The sequence below is a fragment of the Mandrillus leucophaeus genome, unplaced genomic scaffold (assembly GCF_000951045.1).
Source record: "Mandrillus leucophaeus isolate KB7577 unplaced genomic scaffold, Mleu.le_1.0 Scaffold55, whole genome shotgun sequence".
NCBI lineage: Eukaryota > Metazoa > Chordata > Mammalia > Primates > Cercopithecidae > Mandrillus > Mandrillus leucophaeus.
In genome coordinates this window covers 4197516-4216796 of record NW_012105919.1, presented here as the reverse complement: position 1 = coordinate 4216796, position 19281 = coordinate 4197516, and the positions used below count along the sequence as shown (strand labels likewise).

At 48.4% G+C, this 19281-nt stretch overlaps 1 protein-coding gene across 2 annotated transcripts in view; it reads left to right on the top strand.

Annotated features, from left to right (window-relative positions):
* IQCD (IQ motif containing D) overlaps positions 1–18475 on the top strand; it is a 25194-nt gene extending 6719 nt beyond the window's left edge. Inside the window, exons 2-6 of one of the 2 annotated variants that reach the window (XM_011997921.1) lie at positions 4574–4701; positions 6491–7312; positions 13664–13897; positions 16336–16407; positions 18022–18467. In XM_011997921.1, coding sequence (XP_011853311.1) covers positions 6584–7312; positions 13664–13897; positions 16336–16407; positions 18022–18336 — 1350 coding nt within the window. In that variant the 5' untranslated portion in view covers positions 4574–4701; positions 6491–6583 and the 3' untranslated portion in view covers positions 18337–18467. Of the gene's footprint in view, positions 1–4573; positions 4702–6490; positions 7313–13663; positions 13898–16335; positions 16408–18021 lie in introns of both variants that reach the window. The other variant, XM_011997922.1, reaches the window with a different exon arrangement.
* Positions 18476–19281: the final 806 nt, after the last annotated feature.

Here is a 19281-nt window from a genome sequence, read left to right as displayed (position 1 = left end):
AAAAAAAAAAAAAAAAAGACTCTCTTTTCTGACTCCAATTCAGGACATATATATTTTGCAAAACAACATTATCCTATTATGCCAGCATCTCTCAGTGAGGAGACAGGCCTATTGGTAAATCTGGGTTTGCCATCTCATTTATTCAACAGTGATTTTTTCTTTTTTTTTTTTGAGACGGAGTCTCACGCTGTCACCCAGGCTGGAGTGTACAGTGGTGCGATCTCAGCTCACTGCAACCTCCATCTCCCCGGTTCAAGTGATTCACCTGCCTCAGCCTCCCAAGTAGGTGGGATTACAGGCATGTTTTACCACACCCGGCTAATTTTTGTATTTTTAGTAGAGACGGAGTTTCGCCATATTGCCCAGGCTGATCTCAAACTCCTGACCTCAGGTAATCCACCTGCCTCGGCCTGCCAAAGTGCTGGAATTACAGGTGTGAGCCACCGAGCCCAACCGCAACAGTGATTTCTTTGTTGAGCACCTACTGTGTAGTAGTTGCTTCAGATAGCAGGTTTCATCATGAATCTATTGCTTCTTTCTAGCCCCTCCCTTTCCCCCTCTCTAGACTTGAAAGACTCAGATAAAACATACAGAGTTCGGAAGAAAGCTAGAGGTTTGGAGGGTAGTGAGATCTTTCTGAGGCTAAAAAGAAAATTCTTCTTGAGCCCAGGAGTTCAAGACCAGCCTGGGCAACATAGCAAGACCTTGTTTTTTTTGTTTTTTTGTTTTTTTGTTTTTTTTGAGACGCAATCTCACTGTGTCACCCAGGCTGTAGTGCAGTGGTGCGATATTGGCTCACTGCAACCTCCGTCTCCCAGGTTCAAGCAATTCTTCCGCCTCAGCCTCCATAGGTGCCCACCACCACACCCAGCTAATTTTTGTATTTTTAGTAGGGATAGGGTTTCACTATGTTGGCCAGGCTGGTCTCAAACTCCTGACCTCAAGTGATCAACCTATCTCAGCCTCCCAAAGTGGTGGCATTACAGGCGTGAGCCACTGCACCTGGCCAGAAGTCAATCTTAAAATCAAGAGACTGGACAGACTACTGCTGATGGGGTGCTGGCTCTGTCACTTCCTAGCTGTAAACTAACTAGAATCATCTAACCTCTTTCTGTCTCCCTTTCTTCATCTGTGAAATAGAGGTTATAGCACCTACCCCATAGGGTTCTTGCAAGGATTAAAGGAATTAGTTCGTATATAGCATTCAGAACAGTGTCTGCTACACAATAAGTTCTCAAGAACTTACTTAGCTAATGTTAAAATGGTATTCCTTAAAATGAGATCCGGATGAGGATGGAAAAACTACCTATCAGGTATTGTGCTTATTACCTGGGTGATGAAATAATCTGTACACCAAACCCCCATGACATGTAATTTACCTGTATAGCAAACCTGCACATGTACCCCAGAACCTAAATTAAGAGTAAATTTAAAAAGAGAGAGAGAAATCCATCTTCCACACTCCAGTTGTTTCGGGTTTTTTTTTTTTTTTTTTAACACCCTCTGACTTTTCCACGTGCCCGTTTGGATTTGTAGGGTAGTTGTAAGTGTTGGGTTTTTTCCTTCTCTCCAGGGGGAAAAAATATGTAATTTAGTTCAAATCTTTTTTTTCCTCAACATATTCTAAGAGTGAAAGTAATAAAATATCCAACAAGCCTGTTTGAATGAAGATGAGGTATAATTTGCATGATAAAGATATATTTCCATTTATAAAGTTCATCAGCAGAATTAATGACAAATAAAGGGAATATCCAATTAAAGTTTCCCATCCATTAACAATTTGCTTCACTCTCAGGGCAGGAATTTTAAAAGGAGATGCTTAAGTTGGAAATGATTTAAATATTAAGGTTAGTGGCATTAAAAAGGACATGAAATGATCATATTAGGATTCAAGGAAAAGAGATTCTCCAGTCATTTTTGTCGTCAGAGTCAGATGCATTTCCCCTCAATCCTAGTTCCACGGGCTTTTTCTTGTTCACGAAAATGAGCTGTCAAGAACTGATGGGTGTCATCATAATCAAAGAAAACAAGTTTGCCCTTTAAAGCAAAAGAGGTAATTTGGCTGAAAGCAAATTGGAAACATTTCATATAACGTTGCATTTCCAGCCGCATTCTCTGAAGAATTCAGGCGTTTTGATTTATGCCTGAGAGCTTTGGGTTACAATGGAGAGGACTGCATTCATTAACTACCTTGTTCACATTCATCCTGTGGCCATGAGCAAAGATCCTTCATTCTCGGAGAGGCTGATAAAGCTCCATGGCTGTCCCTAAAACTTTTTTTTCACTTATGAGATAGGATCTAGGCCTGGCGCAGTGGCTCACACCTGTAATCCCACCACTTTGGGAGGCTGAGGTGGGCATATCACCTGAGGAGTTCGAGACCAGCCTGGTCAACATGCTGAAACCCTGCCTCTACTAAAAATACAAAATTAGGCTAGCATGGTGGCACATGCCTGTAATCCCAGCTACTGGGGAGGCTGAGACAGGAGACTGCTTGTACCTGGGAGGCAGAGGTTGCAGTGAGCCAACATCACACCATTGCACTCCAGCCTGGGCGACAAGAGCAAAACTCTGGCTAAAAAAAAAAACAAGAGGAGAGATAGGGTCTTGCTCTGTCACCCAGGCTGGAGTGCAGTGGTGCGATCATGGCTCACTGCAGTCTCAACCTCCCCGGCTCAAGCAGTCCTCCTGCCTCAGCTCCCCAAATAGCGGAGACTACAGGTACCTGCCACTGTGACGGCCTAATTTTTTTTTTTTTTTTAACTTTTTGTAGAGGTCTCATTTTGTTGCCCAGGCTAATCTTGAACTCCTGGGCTAAAGCAATCTTCCCTCCTTGGCCTCCCAAAGTACTGAGATTACAGGTGTGACCACCATGCCCAGCCTCCTAAAACTTTGTCTTCAGGAAAAGCCTCAAAGGATCTCATGAGGTTCATTAGGGAACAGGAAGTGTGTGTGAACCAAAGTGACTGAAGATAATCCTCAGTCCTCTGCTCCCAAAGGGGCTTCTGGTTGTTTTTTTGTTTTGTTTTGTTTTTTTGTTTTTTTTTTTAAGAGACGGTCTCACTCTGTTGCTCAGGCTGAAGTGTAGTGGCCTGATCATAGCTCACTGCAGCCTCAAACTCCTGTGCTCAAGCAATCCTCCTGCCTCAGTCTCCCAAAGTGTTGGGATTACAGGCATGAACCATGACACCTGGACTGATTTTGAATCCATTCTGCCTTGCCAAGGAACTAAACATCCTTAGCACCTGATCTGGCCTGCCTTTCTTTTTCGTTCTTAGTCACTTTAGGTGTTTCTTTGATTCCCTGCCATTCTCTTGGTGTGCTCTTTGGTTTGGTGAGTTGAAGATATCTTTGTGGCTTCAAGTGTCACTTCCTTCTCCTGGGCAACACAGCGAGACCCTATCTCTACAAAAATAAAAATACAATAATTAGCTGGGCATGGTGGCACATGCCTATAGTACCAGCTACTCGGGAGCATGAGGCAGGAGGACTGTTTGAGCCCAGGAAGTCGAAGTTGCAGTGAGCCATGATCGTGCCACTGCACTCCAGCCTGGGTGACAGAGTGAGACCCTGTGTCAAAAAAAAAAGAGGAAATGGATCATGGGAAGGCCAAGACACCATTGTCCACTGCAGTACGGCAACTAGAGCTCAGTGAGTTTAAAAGTGAGCTCATTGTTCTCCCCTCCAAACTTCCTCTCCCAATTTCTGCCATAGTTTCTTAAGGGCCCCATCTTTCTCTACCAGTCACCCAAACTCAAAACTCTTTCACTCATCAAGTCCTAATGATTCTTTCTTCAAAACATTTCTCACATCTACAGACAATATGAAAATAAAAGTGGCACAGGTAACCTGTAAGCAGTAACTTACAGCTTTCATTGGTGCTTTACTTCTTAGGAGAGGGGGGAAAGACAGACAATAAACAAATAAACAGGTGTATATAGGGATGTCATATGCTGGTACTTAACCTGGAGAACAAACAGGATAAGGGGGAAGAGAAGCAGAAGAATCATGGTGAGGGATGGGGATGTTATGGTGGGTGTCCATCTGAGACATGGTGTTGGCGGATGGACAGACATCCTGGGCAGTAGTTTTTTTTAAAGAGATGAGGCCTTGCTATGTTTCCCAGGCTGGTCTTGAACTTCTGGGCTCAAGCGATCCTCCCACCTCAGCCTCTCAAAGTGCTAGGATTACAGGCATGAGCCCCTGTGCCTGGCCAAGGCAGCAGGTGTTCGTTTGATAGTTGCATCAGAAATCACTAAAGTCCTGGACTTGGGATTTTCGTTTTCCTGTGTTAATGCTATTAGTTATTTACTGAACTTTTACAGCATGCAGGCCCTGTGCTGGAAGCTTCTCATTGATCCTGAGGACTCCTGTTTTACAGCTGAGGAAGCCCAAGCTCTGGAAGATTAAATGAGCAGCCCAGAGACTCCCAGCAAGGATTTGAACCCAAGCGGGGCTGTGCAAAGCTAGTACCCAAGCGGTACTGTGAAAGCAATATAAATTACTGATCTCTGCCCTACAGATTTTTCTGAAACAGTTATTTATTTACTTATCTATCTATCTTTTGAAACAGAGTCTTATTCTGTTGCCCAGGCTGGAGTACAGTGATGCAAACTTGGCTTACTGCAACCTCCACCTCCTGGGTTCAAGAGATTCTCATGTCTCAGCTTCCCAAGTAACTGGGATTAACCCAAGTAACAGGCACGCACCACCATGCCTGGCATTCTCTCGTATTTTCAGTAGAGACGGGGTTTCGCCATGTTGGCCAGGCTTGTCTTGAACTCCTGACCTCAGGTAATACGCCTGCCTTGGCCTCCCAAAGTGCTGTGATTACAGGTGTGAGCTACCAGGCCTGGCCTGAAACAGTCTTTTAGCTAAGCTTTTTACTCTGTAGTAAATGTAGATTTATAGAAAAGTTGCAAAGATAGTACAGAGAGTTCCTGTATGCCCTCCATTCAGCTCCCCCTAATGTTAACATCTTAGATAAACTTGATGTGTTTGTGAAAACCACAAAATTAGGCCTGTCACGGTGGCTCATGTCTATATTCCCAACACTAGGAGGCTAAGGTAGGAGGATTGCTTGAGCCTAGGAGTTCAAGATCAGCCTGGGCAACATAGTGGAGCTCATCCCTACAAAAAGTTAAAAAATTAGCCAGGCATCGAGCACCTGTAGTCCTAGCTACTTGAGAGGCTGAGACAGGAGGATCACTTGAGCACAGTAGGTTGAGGCTGGAGTGAGCCATGGTCACACCACTGCACTCCAGCCAGGGTAACAGAGTGCCTACAAAATTAATGTTGGTACAATGCTATTAACTAAACTTTAGACTAGATTTGGATTTGGATTTGGATTTCTCCAGTTCCACTAATGTCCTTTTTCCACTCCAGAATCCAATTCAGAATGCAACATCGCATTTAGTGAAACAGTTTTTTAAATTGTATTTCAAAGTTGTATTTTGCCACCATCCATGCCAACAATTTTTAAAATCAGTACTTAAAAATGGCCGGGCGTGGTGGCTCAGGCCTGTAATCTCAGCACTTTGGGAGGCAAAGGCAGGTGGATCACCTGAGGTCAGGAGTTTGAGACCAACCTGGCCAACATTGCAAAACCCTGTCTCTACTAAAAATACAAAAATTAGCCAGGCGTGGTGGTGTGCGCCTGTAGTCTCAGCTGCTCAGGAGGCTGAGGCAGAAGAATCATTTGAACCCGGGAGGCGGAGGTTGCAGTGAGCCGAGATCGTGCCACTGTACTGCAGCCTGGGCAACAGAGCAAGACTCTGTCTCAAAAAAACCAAAACAAAAAAAAAAACAAAAAAAAAAACTTTAAAATCAGTGAAAATGTGCCATTCCTAGTCCTGTTAGTCTTAACCACTGTCTGCCCTGTCCCTGTCCCTGTCCTGCTCAGACTTAGGCTGATGCCTGCAGTTCCATTGCCCAGGCTCCCTTGTCAGTTGGTTTCCTGCTGGTTTTGGCCAAGGGCAGTAGAAAGAGAGAAACCAGGGTATTTCTCCTCCCCCACTGCCACCGTTCTTTCACCTGCATTTCCGGCAATGTCTCTAGCTCCTCTGGGAACTGATGGCTGTAGTTAAAGCTTCCCCTGCATGACCCTGGGCCCCAGGCTCACCACCTCTTCATGTGGTGGCTTCCTGCCATTGACAATTGTGGGATGGCTTTGTCTTCCCCTGGTTGGCCTCTCAACTCTCCCATCACTGAGGTAACCAGTCTCTGGTTTTAAATCCTTAGAATGGCATCTGTCTTCCTGGCTAGTCTCTGCCTGACACATGTGCCTGAGACGCCTCCAGGCTTGGTCTTCCTGCCCTTGTGGCCCTAACACCCTCACAAAGCTGAAAACTGCTTCCAGAGAAAGGTTCTGTGTAAAAGCGACAGAGGACCTAAGATGAACTCTTAATGTCAACAGTTGTGGTTTCTGCAGCCACACTAACCACACAGATGTCAGCACAGCTACACTCACACCTACCTCTTCCTTTTGCAGGATGGCCAGAGACAATAAAAGCATGAGACCCAAGTAGTCTACCGAAGTCTCCATCTCTGCGGACCTACAGAGGCACAGAGGGCTGCTCACAAGATGGCTTTAGACATTCTTGCCATGGCCCCTTTGTATCAGGCCCCTGCCATCACCAGAATAGGGCCAAAGACAGACCCATCTAAAAGGCCAGCTGACCCACTAAAACCCTTGGTTCCCTCTAGGACCAAACTCACCACCATTGAGGCCAAAAGGATCATGTCCATCCTGGATGAGGCGATCAACAAGGTGGAGCTGGTGACCCTGCTGTCACATGTGGCATCCAACAGAGAGGATGTGGAGGGGGTGCTGGGGGAGGACATTATGAGGGCAGTGAGAGAGCACGAGGATCTCTGCCAGGTCCTCCTGGAAAACGTCAGGTGCCTGAAGGAGAAAGAAAGGCAATTGCAGGAGCAGGAAGAGGCTGAGGAGGAAGGGTGGCTCAGAGACCGCCTCCTTTCCATAGAGCTGCAGAGATCCAGCCTCTCACCACTTACGCAGCAGATCAAAGACTCCACCAAGAATGTCCTGAGACTCTTGCTCAGCAACCCACAGGCTGCTAGGCTCCTGCAGATGCAGACGCAGAGTAGAAGTGCAGAAGCCCAGAATTTTATTGACAGCCTAATAGAGCTTCGTGGTTTCCTATTTGAAAAACTAGTCACTAGTCCCATGGAAGCGAGGGATAAGGCCCAGTTCATACAGGATATCAATAGACAGAATAGTAATAACCAACAAATCATCGATACTCTTGAAAATGAATTGGCGGAGAGAATGAAGAACAGGAATGCAGAGGTATTGTTTCATAGTACTGCTGAAATTACTGAAGGAGTGACACAAATCTTTTTTGTTGGTTGGGTTTTTCCTCAATGATTGATTTTTTTTTTTTTTTTAAGATGTAATCTCGCTCTTTGTCCAGGGCAGAGTGCAGTGGCATGATCTCGACTCACTGCAACCTCTGCCTTCTAGGTTCAAGTGATTCTCCCACCTCAGCCTCCCAAGTAGCTGAGATTACAGACATAACGCAACCACGCCCAGCTAATTTTTGTATTTTTAGTAGAGATGGGTTTTCGCCATGTTGGCCAGGCTGGTCTAGAACTCCTGACCTCAAGTGATCCTCCTGCCTCGGCCTCCCAAAGTGCTGGCCACTGCGCCTGGCCAATTGATTGACTGATTTTTTGATACAGGGTCTCACTCTGTCGCCCAGGCTAGAGTGCAGTGGCATGATCACAGCACACTGCAGCCTCCATCTTTCAGGCTCAAGCAATCCTCCCATCTCACCCTCCCAAGTAGCTGGGACTACAGGTGTCACCATGGCTGGCTAATTTTTTTATTGTTTGTAAGGATGGGCTCTTGCTACGTTGCCCAGGTTGGTCTCAAAATTCTGGGTTCAAGAGATCCTTCTGCCTTGGCCTCCCAAAGTGCTGGGGTTACAGGCATGAGCCACTGTGCCTGGCCTCCCCCATGATTTTTTTTTTTTTTTTTTTAAAGATGGAGTCTTGCTGTGTCACCCAGGCTAAAGTGCAGTGGCAACATCTTGGTTCACTGCAACCTCCGGGACCTCCTGTGTTGGGAATGCGTACTTGGTGTCACCAAAATCAACACTGAGACAAAGGATCTCTCAGCAAGGCTAGTTTACTTTCTGCAGAAAGGGTGCCACTCACTAGCAGTCTTCCCACGAGAGCACACGTGAACAAAAGAGACAGGATCATTTATAACCTGACGCATCCACCCTCTGCTGTGTCCAGTTTCCATTGCCTGGAACGGGACCTCACATTCTGTACTCAACCCGATTGGCTAGCAACTTAGAACTTCCCAAAAGAGGCAAAAGCAGAGGGGAACAAAGGAAGAGAGGAAGTAACTTCTGGAATGCTGAGAGAGGGAAAAACACCTCCAAATAAGGAAGACGAGTAGGCTATCACCTAATGCTTGCTCAGACTGGTTCAGGTATGCCAGGGCAAATATCTAAGCTAAAATGTGGGAGCTAAGAACAGAGTATATTGATTTCTTTTTTTTTTTTCTTTTTTTTTTTTTTTGAGATGGACTGTTGCTCTGTCACCCAGGCTGGAGTACAGTGGCATGATATCGGTTCACTGCAAGCTCTGCTTCCCGGGTTAACGCCATTCTCCTGCCTCAGCCTCCCGAGTAGCTGCAACTACAGGTGCCTGCCACCATGCCTGGCTAATTTTTTTTATTTTTATTTTATTTTTATTTTTATTTTTAGTAGAGACGGGGTTTCACCATATTAGCCAGGATGGTCTCGATCTCCTGACCTCGTGATCCACCCGCCTTGGCCTCTCAAAATGCTGAGATTACAGGCGTGAGCCACGGCGACTGGCCTATTGATTTCTTTATTATAGCTAGCTGAATTGAAGAATATTAGCACAGGTCTTTGAGTAAATTTTGGTTCTAAGAGAGGTTACTACCTATTCTGAATTAGACTGGGAGGAAAGTCCCTTTGAAGAGGAACCTCTATTTATTTCATTATCTACATCCTGGGTTCAAGCAATTCTGGTTCAGCCTCCCGAGTCGCTGGGACTACAGGTGCTTGCCACAATGCCCAACTAATTTTTTTATTTTTAGTAGAGATGAGGTTTCACCATGTTGGCCAGGCTGGTCTTGAATTCCTGACCCCAAGTGATCTGCCCGCCTTGGCCTCCCAAAGTGCCGGGATTGCGCCTGGCCTAAATAGCTTTTCTTTCTTTCTTTCTTTTTTTAATTCATTTACTCCACAAAGTATTGTAAGTACTTACTAGGTACCAGGTCTTATAAATAAGCCCATGTGGTTGCAGCCTCATGGAGTTCACAGTAAGGAAGGTAGGAATTAAAAACTCATTTAATTACAGTTTTGAGAAGGACAATGTGCTATAAGGGAGTGTTACAGGAGAACTCAACTTATACCAAAAGGGTCAGGGACATTGAAGCCAAGATATGAAGAATGCGAGGGCGTGAACCAGGCAAGTACAGTGAGGAAGAACCTTCCAAGCTACGGAGTAGCAAACTTTTTTTTTTTGAGACAGTCTTAGTCTATGCCCAAGCTGGCATACAGTGGTGTGATCTCAGCTTACTGCAGCCTTCATCTCCCAGGTTCAAGTGATTCTTGTGCCTCAGCCTCCCGAGTAGCTGGGATTACAGGCATGTGCCACCATGCCTGGATGATTTTTGTATCCTTTAGTAGAGACAGAGTTTTGCCATGTTGGCCAGGCTGGTCTTGAACTTCTGGTCTCAAGTGATCCTCCCACCTCAGCCTCCCAAAGTGCTGGAATTACAGGTGTGAGCCACAGCACTTGGCCGCCAACTTTTTCTGCAAAGGGTCAGATAGTAAATACATTAGGCTTTGTGGGCCAGATGGTCTGTTGCAATTACTCAACTTAGCTCTGCTGTTATAGGGGGAAAGCAGCCACAAACAATATATAAATGAACGGGCTGTGTTCCAACAAAACTTTACTGACAAATACAAGTGACTGGCTGGATTCGACCTGTGGGCCATAGTTTGCCAACCCCTGTTCCAGGTGGAGGGTAGAGTGTACCTCAGTCATGAGATAGGAATGAGCCTGGCTAGTTCAGAAACCCAGAGAATGCCAGTGAGCTAGAGGGAAGGGGCAAAGATGGGCTGGCAAAGCAGGGGAAGGAGACAGATCACATGGGGCCTTGAGACCTAATCAAGGAATTTGGTCTCTAGAAGTTTTTAGTGTTAGAGACAAGATCTTGCTCTGTCACCCAGGCTGGAGTGCAGTGGCACGATCATAGCTCACTGTGGCCTTGACCTCCTGGGCGATTCTCCTGCCTTAGCCTTTTGAGTAGCTGAAACTACAGACATGCGCCACCACGCTTGGCTAATTTTTTAAATTTTTGTAGAGACATGGTCTCACTATGTTGCCCAGGCTGGCCTTGAACTCCTGGGCTCAAGCAATCCCCCTGGCTCAGCCTCGCAAGTAGCTGTGACTACAGGCACACGTGACCATGCCTAATTAAATTTTTTTTCTTTTTTTGGAAATGGGGTCTCTGGCCAGAAGTGGTGGCTCACACCTATAATCCCAGCACTTTGGGAAGCCGAGGCGGATGGATCACTTGAGGTCAAGAGTTCAAGACCAGCCTGGCCAACATGGCGAAACCCCGTCTCCTAAAAAAAAAATTACAAAAAATTAGCTGGGCACAGTGGCTAATGCCTGTAAGCCCAGCACTTTGGGAGGCCGAGGAAGGTGGACCACCTAAGGTCAGGAGTTCGAGACCAGCCTGACACCAGCATGGTGAAACCCCATCTCTACTAAAAATACAAAAATTAGCTGGGCGTGGTGGCGGGCACCTATAATCTCAGCTACTTGGGAGGCTGAGGCAGGAGAATCACTTGAACCCAGGAAGTGGAGGTTGCAGTGAGCCAAGATCGTGCCATCACACTCCAGCCTGTGTGACAGAGTGAGACTCTGTCTCAATTAAAAGAAACAAAGGAAGGAAGGAAAGGAAAGAAAGGGTGAGAAGAAAAGAGAAAAGAAAAGAAAGGAAAGAAATGGGGTCTTATTCTGTTACCCAGGCTGGTCTTGAACTCCTAGCTTCAAGGGATCCTCCAGCCTCAGCCTCCTGAGTAGCTAGGATTATAGGCGTATCACACCAGCTAGAAGAATTTTTAAGAAGGGAAATGGGAGTGTGGTGGCTCACGCCTGTAATCCCAACACTTTGGGAGGCCAAGGCAGGTGGATCACTTCAGCTCAGGAGTTCGAGACCAGCCTGGGCAACATGGTGAAACCCCGTCTCTACATAAAAGACAAAATTAGCTGGGTGTGGTGGTACACACCTGTAGTCCCAGCTACTCAGGAGGCTGACGTGAGAGGATCACTTGAGCCCAGAAGGCAGAGATTGCAGGGAGCTGAGATCGCACCACTGTACTCCAGCCTGGGCTACGGAGCAAGACCCTATCTCAAAAAAAAAAAAAAAAAAAAGAAACGGTAGCATGATCCCAAACCTAATAATAATTGTCATATTGGAAACACAGTGTATTTGTTTTACATACATTTTCTCTCTAAATCTTTACAAAAATCCTGTGAGATGATGTGTGAGTACAGATTTGGCTGCTATAACAGAGACACCCAAAATAGATTTGGCTTAGTTAAGACGGCAATATATTTCTCCGTAGTGGAAATACTGGAGCTGGTGTGGCATCTCTGCTCCCCAAGTTGTCAGAGGTCTGGCTTCTTCGATGTGACTTTCCTGCTGACCCCACATAGGACTTCTGCCTGTGGGCCAAGATGGCTGCTCCAGCTTTCCCCATCATGTGGCCCCCGGTCCAGCCAACAGGAAGGAGGAAAGGGGAGGAGAGGGCTTGGTTCTGCCCCTTAAGGACATATGTGGAGGTGGCACACAGAACTTCCATGCACATCTTGTAGCCACACCCAGCAGAGAGAGGTGCTAGGAAGGACCCACCACCTGTCACCGGGCCGTGTTATGTGCCACATTCTACCCCACAGCCTCTCTGGGGAGAACAGACATGGGCGGTAGCCAGGCTGCACTGTCACAGGCCCTTCTGTTTCTATCCCCCACCACTGATGAGAGGTTCAAGGCCCTGGGAAGCTATTCACTACCCTCCTCCCTGGTGCTGGGTTGGGCACTTCTCATTGAATTTGTCCTTTAAAGCATTCATCTGACTTTGTTGGTAACATTCACCCAACTTTGTGGATAACATATCTGTGTGTGATATGTGTGGTCTTGAGAGGTTTGGCTCCTCCACAAGAAAAGGGGACCTTGTCTCTTTCAGCCTGCCACTGTGTCCCTAGTAAGCCTGTCCAAAGGGGGGGCATGATGTATACTTGCTGACTGGACAGAGGACGGGCTGCTGAGCCCTCGGGCAGTGAGGTTACTTGTAAGGTGGAAGGGGCATCATCTAGGAATAGGCAGAGGGATACAGGTGGCCATGCTGGTCTCATTCAGGTGCTAGAACCAGCTTGGGGCTTCACCTTGGACTGACCTGGGGTCAAATGCCATTTTTGCCAGATGGACAAATTTCATGTCATTGAACCTCAGTGTACAATGAGGGGAGACACCAATCAGGCACGTGTGGGGAGTCTACAAGGAGAGCTCTGACTGCCGATCATATTCCGAGCTCCTGGTGCCTCAAGCCTTGCCTGCAGGATGGGCTTGCCCCAAAGGCGCTGCCTCCCTGCCCCCAGTGTGCAGGAGGTGAGCAGATGCCCGGCAGGCCTGCTGCCAGCTGACCCAAGCCCAAGATGGTGACGTGAGCAGCCATAGCACCACTGTGCTCAGAGGGAGACTCTAGTGTATATGAGAAGCCTTGAGGGCTTCTTTACAAAACTGTCTCATCCTCCACCCCCATTCCTGGTTCGAGAATCCACCCAAGGCAGGGGACAAGCCAGGCATAGGCCCTCAGGAGAGAGCCTGGTGGTGATCCCTGCAGCCTGTGTTCATCGCACACCTTCATGCACCCCACCAAGTGTCTGCCAGCTGGGCCTCCCCTCCTGTGTCCCCAGGAGGAGGATCACTGCTGTCACGGTCCTCCCCTGTGGCCTCAATCCAACAAGCTTGTACCCTTCATTCGTGCAAGGAAATAGAAAGTGGTGGCCAAGAACGTGGGCTCGAGGTCAGAGAAACCTAGCTTCAGGCCCCCGTTGAACTGGGCAACCCCAGACAGATGAAGTCACCTCCCTGAGCCTCAGCTTTCTTGTCTGTAATCAGGCTGTCCCTGACCTCCACTGCAGGGTTGGGGGTGTGATTAGAGAAATAATAACCCAGGTGGCATGCCTGGCCCTGAGGGAGAATGCAGTGGTGCCAGCCTCTGGTGACTGTCAGTTGGTATGGAGGGTTTTTCTTGAGATGGAGTCTCACTCTGTCACCCAAGTTACAGTGCAGTGGTGTGATATCTCCGCTTACTGCAACCTCCACTTCCCGTGTTCAAGCAATTCTCCTGCCTCAGCCTCTCGAGTAGCTGGGATTACAGGCATGCACCACCATGCCCGGCTAATTTTTGTATTTTTAGAAGAGATGGGATTTCATCATGTTGGCCAGGCTGGTCTCAAACTACTGACCTCAGGTGATCCACCTGCCTCAACCTCCCAAAGTGTTGGGATTACAGGCGTGAGCCATTGTGCCTGGCTGGGCATGGAGGTGTTAACAGAGCCCTTTCTCTTCCTGGCTCAGGTGGAAAAGGAGAACTTTGTGATCCAAGAACTGAAAAACCACTTGCACCAGGTGCTCAAGTTCTCAGAGAACAGCCTCCTTCGCACTAAGCAGGAGGCCGAGAAGCAGCAGAAAGCCGATTTCCGGGCATCACAGGCCAGGGTAGCCAAGATCCAGCAGGAGATCCTGCAGCTGCAGTCACAGTTTTACAACCTGGTCATGGAGAACCGGGAGGCGGAGCAGGCGCTGAGGAAGGTGCCCCGGGAAGTGGGAAGTGGGAAGCGGGAAGCAGGGAGGATGGGCCGGTGGGGCCCCTGGGGCGGGGGATGGGTGGGACTGTCCCATCACTCCTGGAGGTCCAGCAGTATTGGGCAGGGCAGGGCTGCACCAGCTACTCAGGAAGTGGCGTGGTGGAGGGGAAGGGCACAGGAGCAGGGAAGGCCCAAATCCGAGCCAATGTGTCCCAGCTACTTGGGAGGCTGAGGCAGGAGGATCACTTTAGCCCAGGAGTTTGGAGGCTGCAGTGAATCACGACTGCGCCACTGCATTCCAGCCAGGGCAAAAGAGTGAAACCTTATCTCTTAAAAAAACCCAAAACCATTTGCCTTCTCCTTCATCATCTCAGCCAAGACCCAGGCCTAGCACACACCCAACTTCCAAATCTCTTTCCTCGTAAAAGGCACCCTTTTTAATACTTGTCCCCAGTCTCTTAGTGTCATACTCTTGAGCATCTGATGGAAGCCACGGGCCTCTCCCCCAGCAAGAAGGCACAGATGTACATACACATCCTAGTGGACAGTTCCCCAGGGAGCCCGGGCCCCCTGAAGCTGGCCTATCCATGGTACCCAAGCTAAGTGCTCTTGCTCTGTAGGATTAAGAGGTTGATTGATTGATTGATTTTGAGACAGGGTCTCACTCTGTCACCCATGCCAGAGTGCAGTGGCGTGATCATAGCTCACTTCAGCCTCCAGCTCCTGGGCTCAAGCGATCCTCCCATCTCAGCCCTCGTGAATAGCTGGGACTACTGGGGCATGTCACCACATCTGGCTAATTAAAAATTATTATTATTGGCCAGGCGCGGTGGCTCACGCCTGTAATCCCAGCACTTTGGGAGGCCGCGGCGGACGGATCTCCTGAGGTCAGGAGTTCAAGACCTGCCTGGCCAATGTGATGAAACCCTGTCTCTATTAAAAATACAAAATTAGCCAGGCGTGGTGGCGTGCACCTGTAATCCCAGCTACTTGGGAGGCTGAGGCATGATAATTGCTTGAACTCAGGAGGTGGGGTTGCAGTGAGCCGAGATCGCACCACAGCACTCCAGCCTGGGCGACAGAGTGAAACTCCATCTCAAAAGAAAAAAAATTCTTAATTTTTGTGGAATCAGGGTTTTGCTATGTTGCCCAGGCTGGTCTAGAACTTGTGGCTTCAAGCAATTCTCCTATTCCCACCGCAACCTCCCAAATGGTTGGGATGAGCCACTGGCCCAGCCTGTTTATTTTTAATTTAGGTGAAACTTATATAATATGAAACCATTTTAAAATGAGCAATTCAGTGTCATTTAGTATATTCACAAAGTTGTGTGACCCCAATTCCACCACTTCTATCTAGTTCCAAAATATTATCACCTCAAAATGAAACTCCATATCCATTAAGAAGTTACTCCCCATTCTCTTCTTACCCCTGTCCCTTGCAATCACTAATGTGCTTTCTGTCTCTGTGGATTCACCTGTTCTGGACACTTCATATGAATGGAATCCTCTGTGGCAGTTGTGTCTGGAATCTTTTATTTAGCACCGTGTTTTCAAGGTTTACCCATGTTGTAGCATGGATCAGTGCTTCATTGCTTTTTATGGTGGAAATAATCTTTTAAAAACAAGATTAGATCATGTCCCTCCATTGCATCTATATCACCCAGTGGCTTTACCTCACCCTTTCCTGAGAATACAGCCTCCTCTTGCTGACACTCCCTCTGTAACACAGCCTTTCCCTTGGACCTTGTTGGGGACCACTACCCTCCTTGCCACTCCCTTCCAGCCACACTGACCCGATTTCTGTCCTTTTTTTTTTTTAATTTTTATTTTTTGAAACAGTCTCGCTCTGTCACCCAGGCTGGAGTGTGGTGGCGTGATCTCAGCTCACTGCAACCTCCGCCTCCTGGGTTCAAGAAATTCTCCTGCCTCAGCCTCCCAAGTAGCTGAGATTACAGACGTGCATCATCATGCCCAGCTAATTTTTGTATCTTTAGTAGAGATGGGGTTTTGGCATGTTGGCCAGGCTGGTCTCAAACTCCTGGCCTCAAGTGACCTGCCTGCCTCAGCCTCCCAAAGTGCTGGGATTACAGGCGTAAGCCACCACGCCAGGCTGATTTCTGTCCTTTAAACAACACAAGCTTGTTCCTACCTCAGGGCCTTTGCACCTGCTGCTTCCTCTGCCTAGGATGTCCTGGAACCAGACTGCTGGTTTCAAATTCAGGCTCTGCCACCCATTAGCTCTGTCACCTTGGGCAAGTGAGATAGCATGTCTGAGCCTCAGTTTCCTTGCCTGTGAAATGGAGAAAAGAGAACCTCCTTGCGCGGATTCAATAGGCGAGGCATGTCAAGCACCTGCCACAGGGCCTGGTGATGCAGAGAGGGCTCAGTGCTGTTGATTGTTAATATATTTCATCAAACAATGACAAATTGGATCTTTTCTAGAAGAAATATAAAGTAGAAACGGAAATCGAGAACTGGATCCAGAAATATGATACAGAGATGGGTGAGAAGCAGGTATTTGTCGCTGAATAAGTCTCTCTTGCGTGCTTTTCCCAAGACCTTCTAGGAATGGGATGAATGGGAAGAGCAGCCTTGGGATGGTCCATGGAGTGGGCAAACTTCTGAGCCTCTCTGCGGGGAACACCTGCCTCTGTTTAAAGGGTTTGTCCAGCCTGGGGCAGAATGAGAGGTGGGAAAGAAAAGAGCCAGAAGCTGCAAGGCCAGGTGTGGTGGCTTATGCCTGTAATCCCAGCACGTTGGGAGGCCGAGGTGGGAGGATCGCTTGAGCTAAGTAATTCAAGACCAGCCTGGGCAACAGAGCAAGACCCAGTCTCTATTAAAAAAAAAAAAGCGACTGGCTAGAAGGGCCTGACCCTGGGCCTAATGATCGTGGCTCCATCTAGTGTCCACATCCTATACTCCTCTGGATGGGCTCCTGCCAGCACCCCCACAAGCTGGAGCTCCTCCCCACAGACTCAGATGGGAGCCTGCCTCCACCGCGTCACTCAGTCACTCAGCCAGTTTTTATTGAGCACCTGAGATGTGCCAGTTGTGTGGCCTTAAGCAAGGTACTTGACCTTCCCAAGCCCGTTTCTGCATCTGATTAGCAGAGGCAGTAATTACCATCTTGGGACCCTGGCAGGGATTGGGTGAGACACCATAGCTGCAAGTGTGTGCCCAGCATAGGGTCTGGCCTGGAGGCAGTGCTCGGGGGTGAGAACCTTCAAATCGGGACACCCCCAAACCCTTCACCCAGCACTGGGATAACATTGGTGGCCCATGGCTCCAACCCAGAGGCCAGAGAAGCCTGGGGAGCACTGGAGGTAACATGAGCCAGAGTGAGCCAAAGCCAGGTGTGCTCTTCGGAGAAGGGCAAGTCAGAATCTTGTCCTGGGCAACAGTCAGGGCCTGGAGAGGGGAGCTTTGCAGGCTGGGACTCTCGTTTCTCTGGGCCGCATGAGGGTTGTGGGTTGGTTGAGGGCAGGGACCTTGTCCACCCAGCTCTGTGTTCTCTGGCAGTGCTCTGCTTTTTGTAGATGCTGGGTAAACGTCAGTGGAAGGAAGGAAAACAGGTGTAAATGACAGCAGCAGAGGCTATGGTTAGACATAAGGAAAAACTCTGGAACTCCGTTTGAGGCTTGAGAAAGTTCCTTCTCCTCCGGTGTCTTGTGGAACAGACTGCTTTTATGGCAGCAGCCTCCATTTCTTGTGTCCCCACTGTGTGCCTGGCATCATGTCCAGTACATTGTGTCCATCGGGTCATTTAATCCTAGAAACAGCCCCTGGGTTTGGAATCGTCCTCATGTTTCAGATGAGGAAAAACGAAAGCCTGAAAGGTGAAGTCAGTTGAGGTGTGGCAGAGCTGGGACTTAAAACTTTAAGTCTGCCCAACTCACAAGCCCGTGTTCTTTTCCTGTTCCTGAAATTATTTCAGTGGGGTCTTTCCTAGAGCTGGGATGGAGCCCATCCCCTCTCCCCATCCACCTCACTGGGACCGAGATGCTGAACAGCTTAGCTTAGGGGCATCGCTGGGGCAGAAGCCCATTTGGGAAGGGTGGGGGGCCTCAGGGAGGAGGGTGGGAGGAGGCGCTCTATGCATGGTGACCCCAGCCCCACCCCTCGCCCCAGGAGGAGTTGGAGGATCTGGAAGCTGTTCACAGGGAGGAGAAGATCGCTCTGGAGGAGCTGAAGCGGAGGCACAAAGTGCTGGTGGAAGAGTTTGTGCAGATCCGGGAAGAACGAGAGATCAACTCCAAGAAAAGGATGGAGGCGGAGCAGGAGATGGTGCGCATGGTGCGGGCGGCCACGTTAATCCAGGCCTTTTGGAAGGGATACCTGGTGCGCTCCCTGCTCAGATCCAAGAAGAAGCGGGGCAAGGGCAAAGCAAAGGGCAAGGAGAAGGGCAAGCAGAAAGGCAAGGAGAAGGACAAAGGCAAGAAATGAGCTCTCCACCCCAGCCTGCTACTGACCCTTATCCTCCCAGAGACCAGGCCAGGAAGCCACCGGGATAGAGAGCACTAGATTCATGGCTTTCATGATGTTTTTATTTAATAAATTAAAAAGTATTTGAAGCCGCATTGAAGGTAATGCTCTATGAATAAATCTCTTTACCCAGGGCTGTGGGCTGTGTGTGTCCAGCTCACAGATGGCGTTTCCACGAGGAGCGTGCAGCCTGGGGTGTCAGCCCAGTTCCTTACTTCAGCCCCAGTTCAGCCCCAGTTCCTTACTTCAGCCCCAGTTCCTTACTTCAGCCTTACTGGGCAACCAGACCCCAGCCACAGCCCGGAAGCTGCCATGGCCATGATGGACACATCACCCACCAGGGCAGTGGGGTGTGGGTCCCAGCTGCCCATAGAGGGCACAGAAGCAGGCAGGGAACTCCAGGAGGGGCAGGGCCTCAGGTTTCAGGCTGCCCCCAACCCTGTTCTGGGATTAATTTGCCTGCAACTTCCCCCGCTCCAGCACTGTGAAAGCTCAGAGGGAGTCCTGAGGTCACAGCAGCCCTCAGCTTCACATTCTAGGGAGCTGAACAATTATTTAAAACAACTTTTTTTTTTAAAGCATATAAATTGATTTAATGTAAGTTTTACATGACACCGGAGCCTTCATGAGGAAATGTAGACCTGAAGAAACAGTTAAGCCTGTGTGCTTTTACGCTACATTTGATGAAGAGTAGATAGTTGTGGTGATACATAATAGGGCAGAAAAGGTATGATCTACTGGTAATAAGCTGGGGGAAATTTAGCAAGACCTGTGTGTTTAGATTCTTCTCTGTGTCCCTGTGTCTTCAGAAATAAGGATATAACTTTCCTCTGGGTATAGGGAGGGCACCTCTCACATGAGAGTCTTATGACCTGCTTCAGGAAACCGTCAGAAAATACTTTCTTT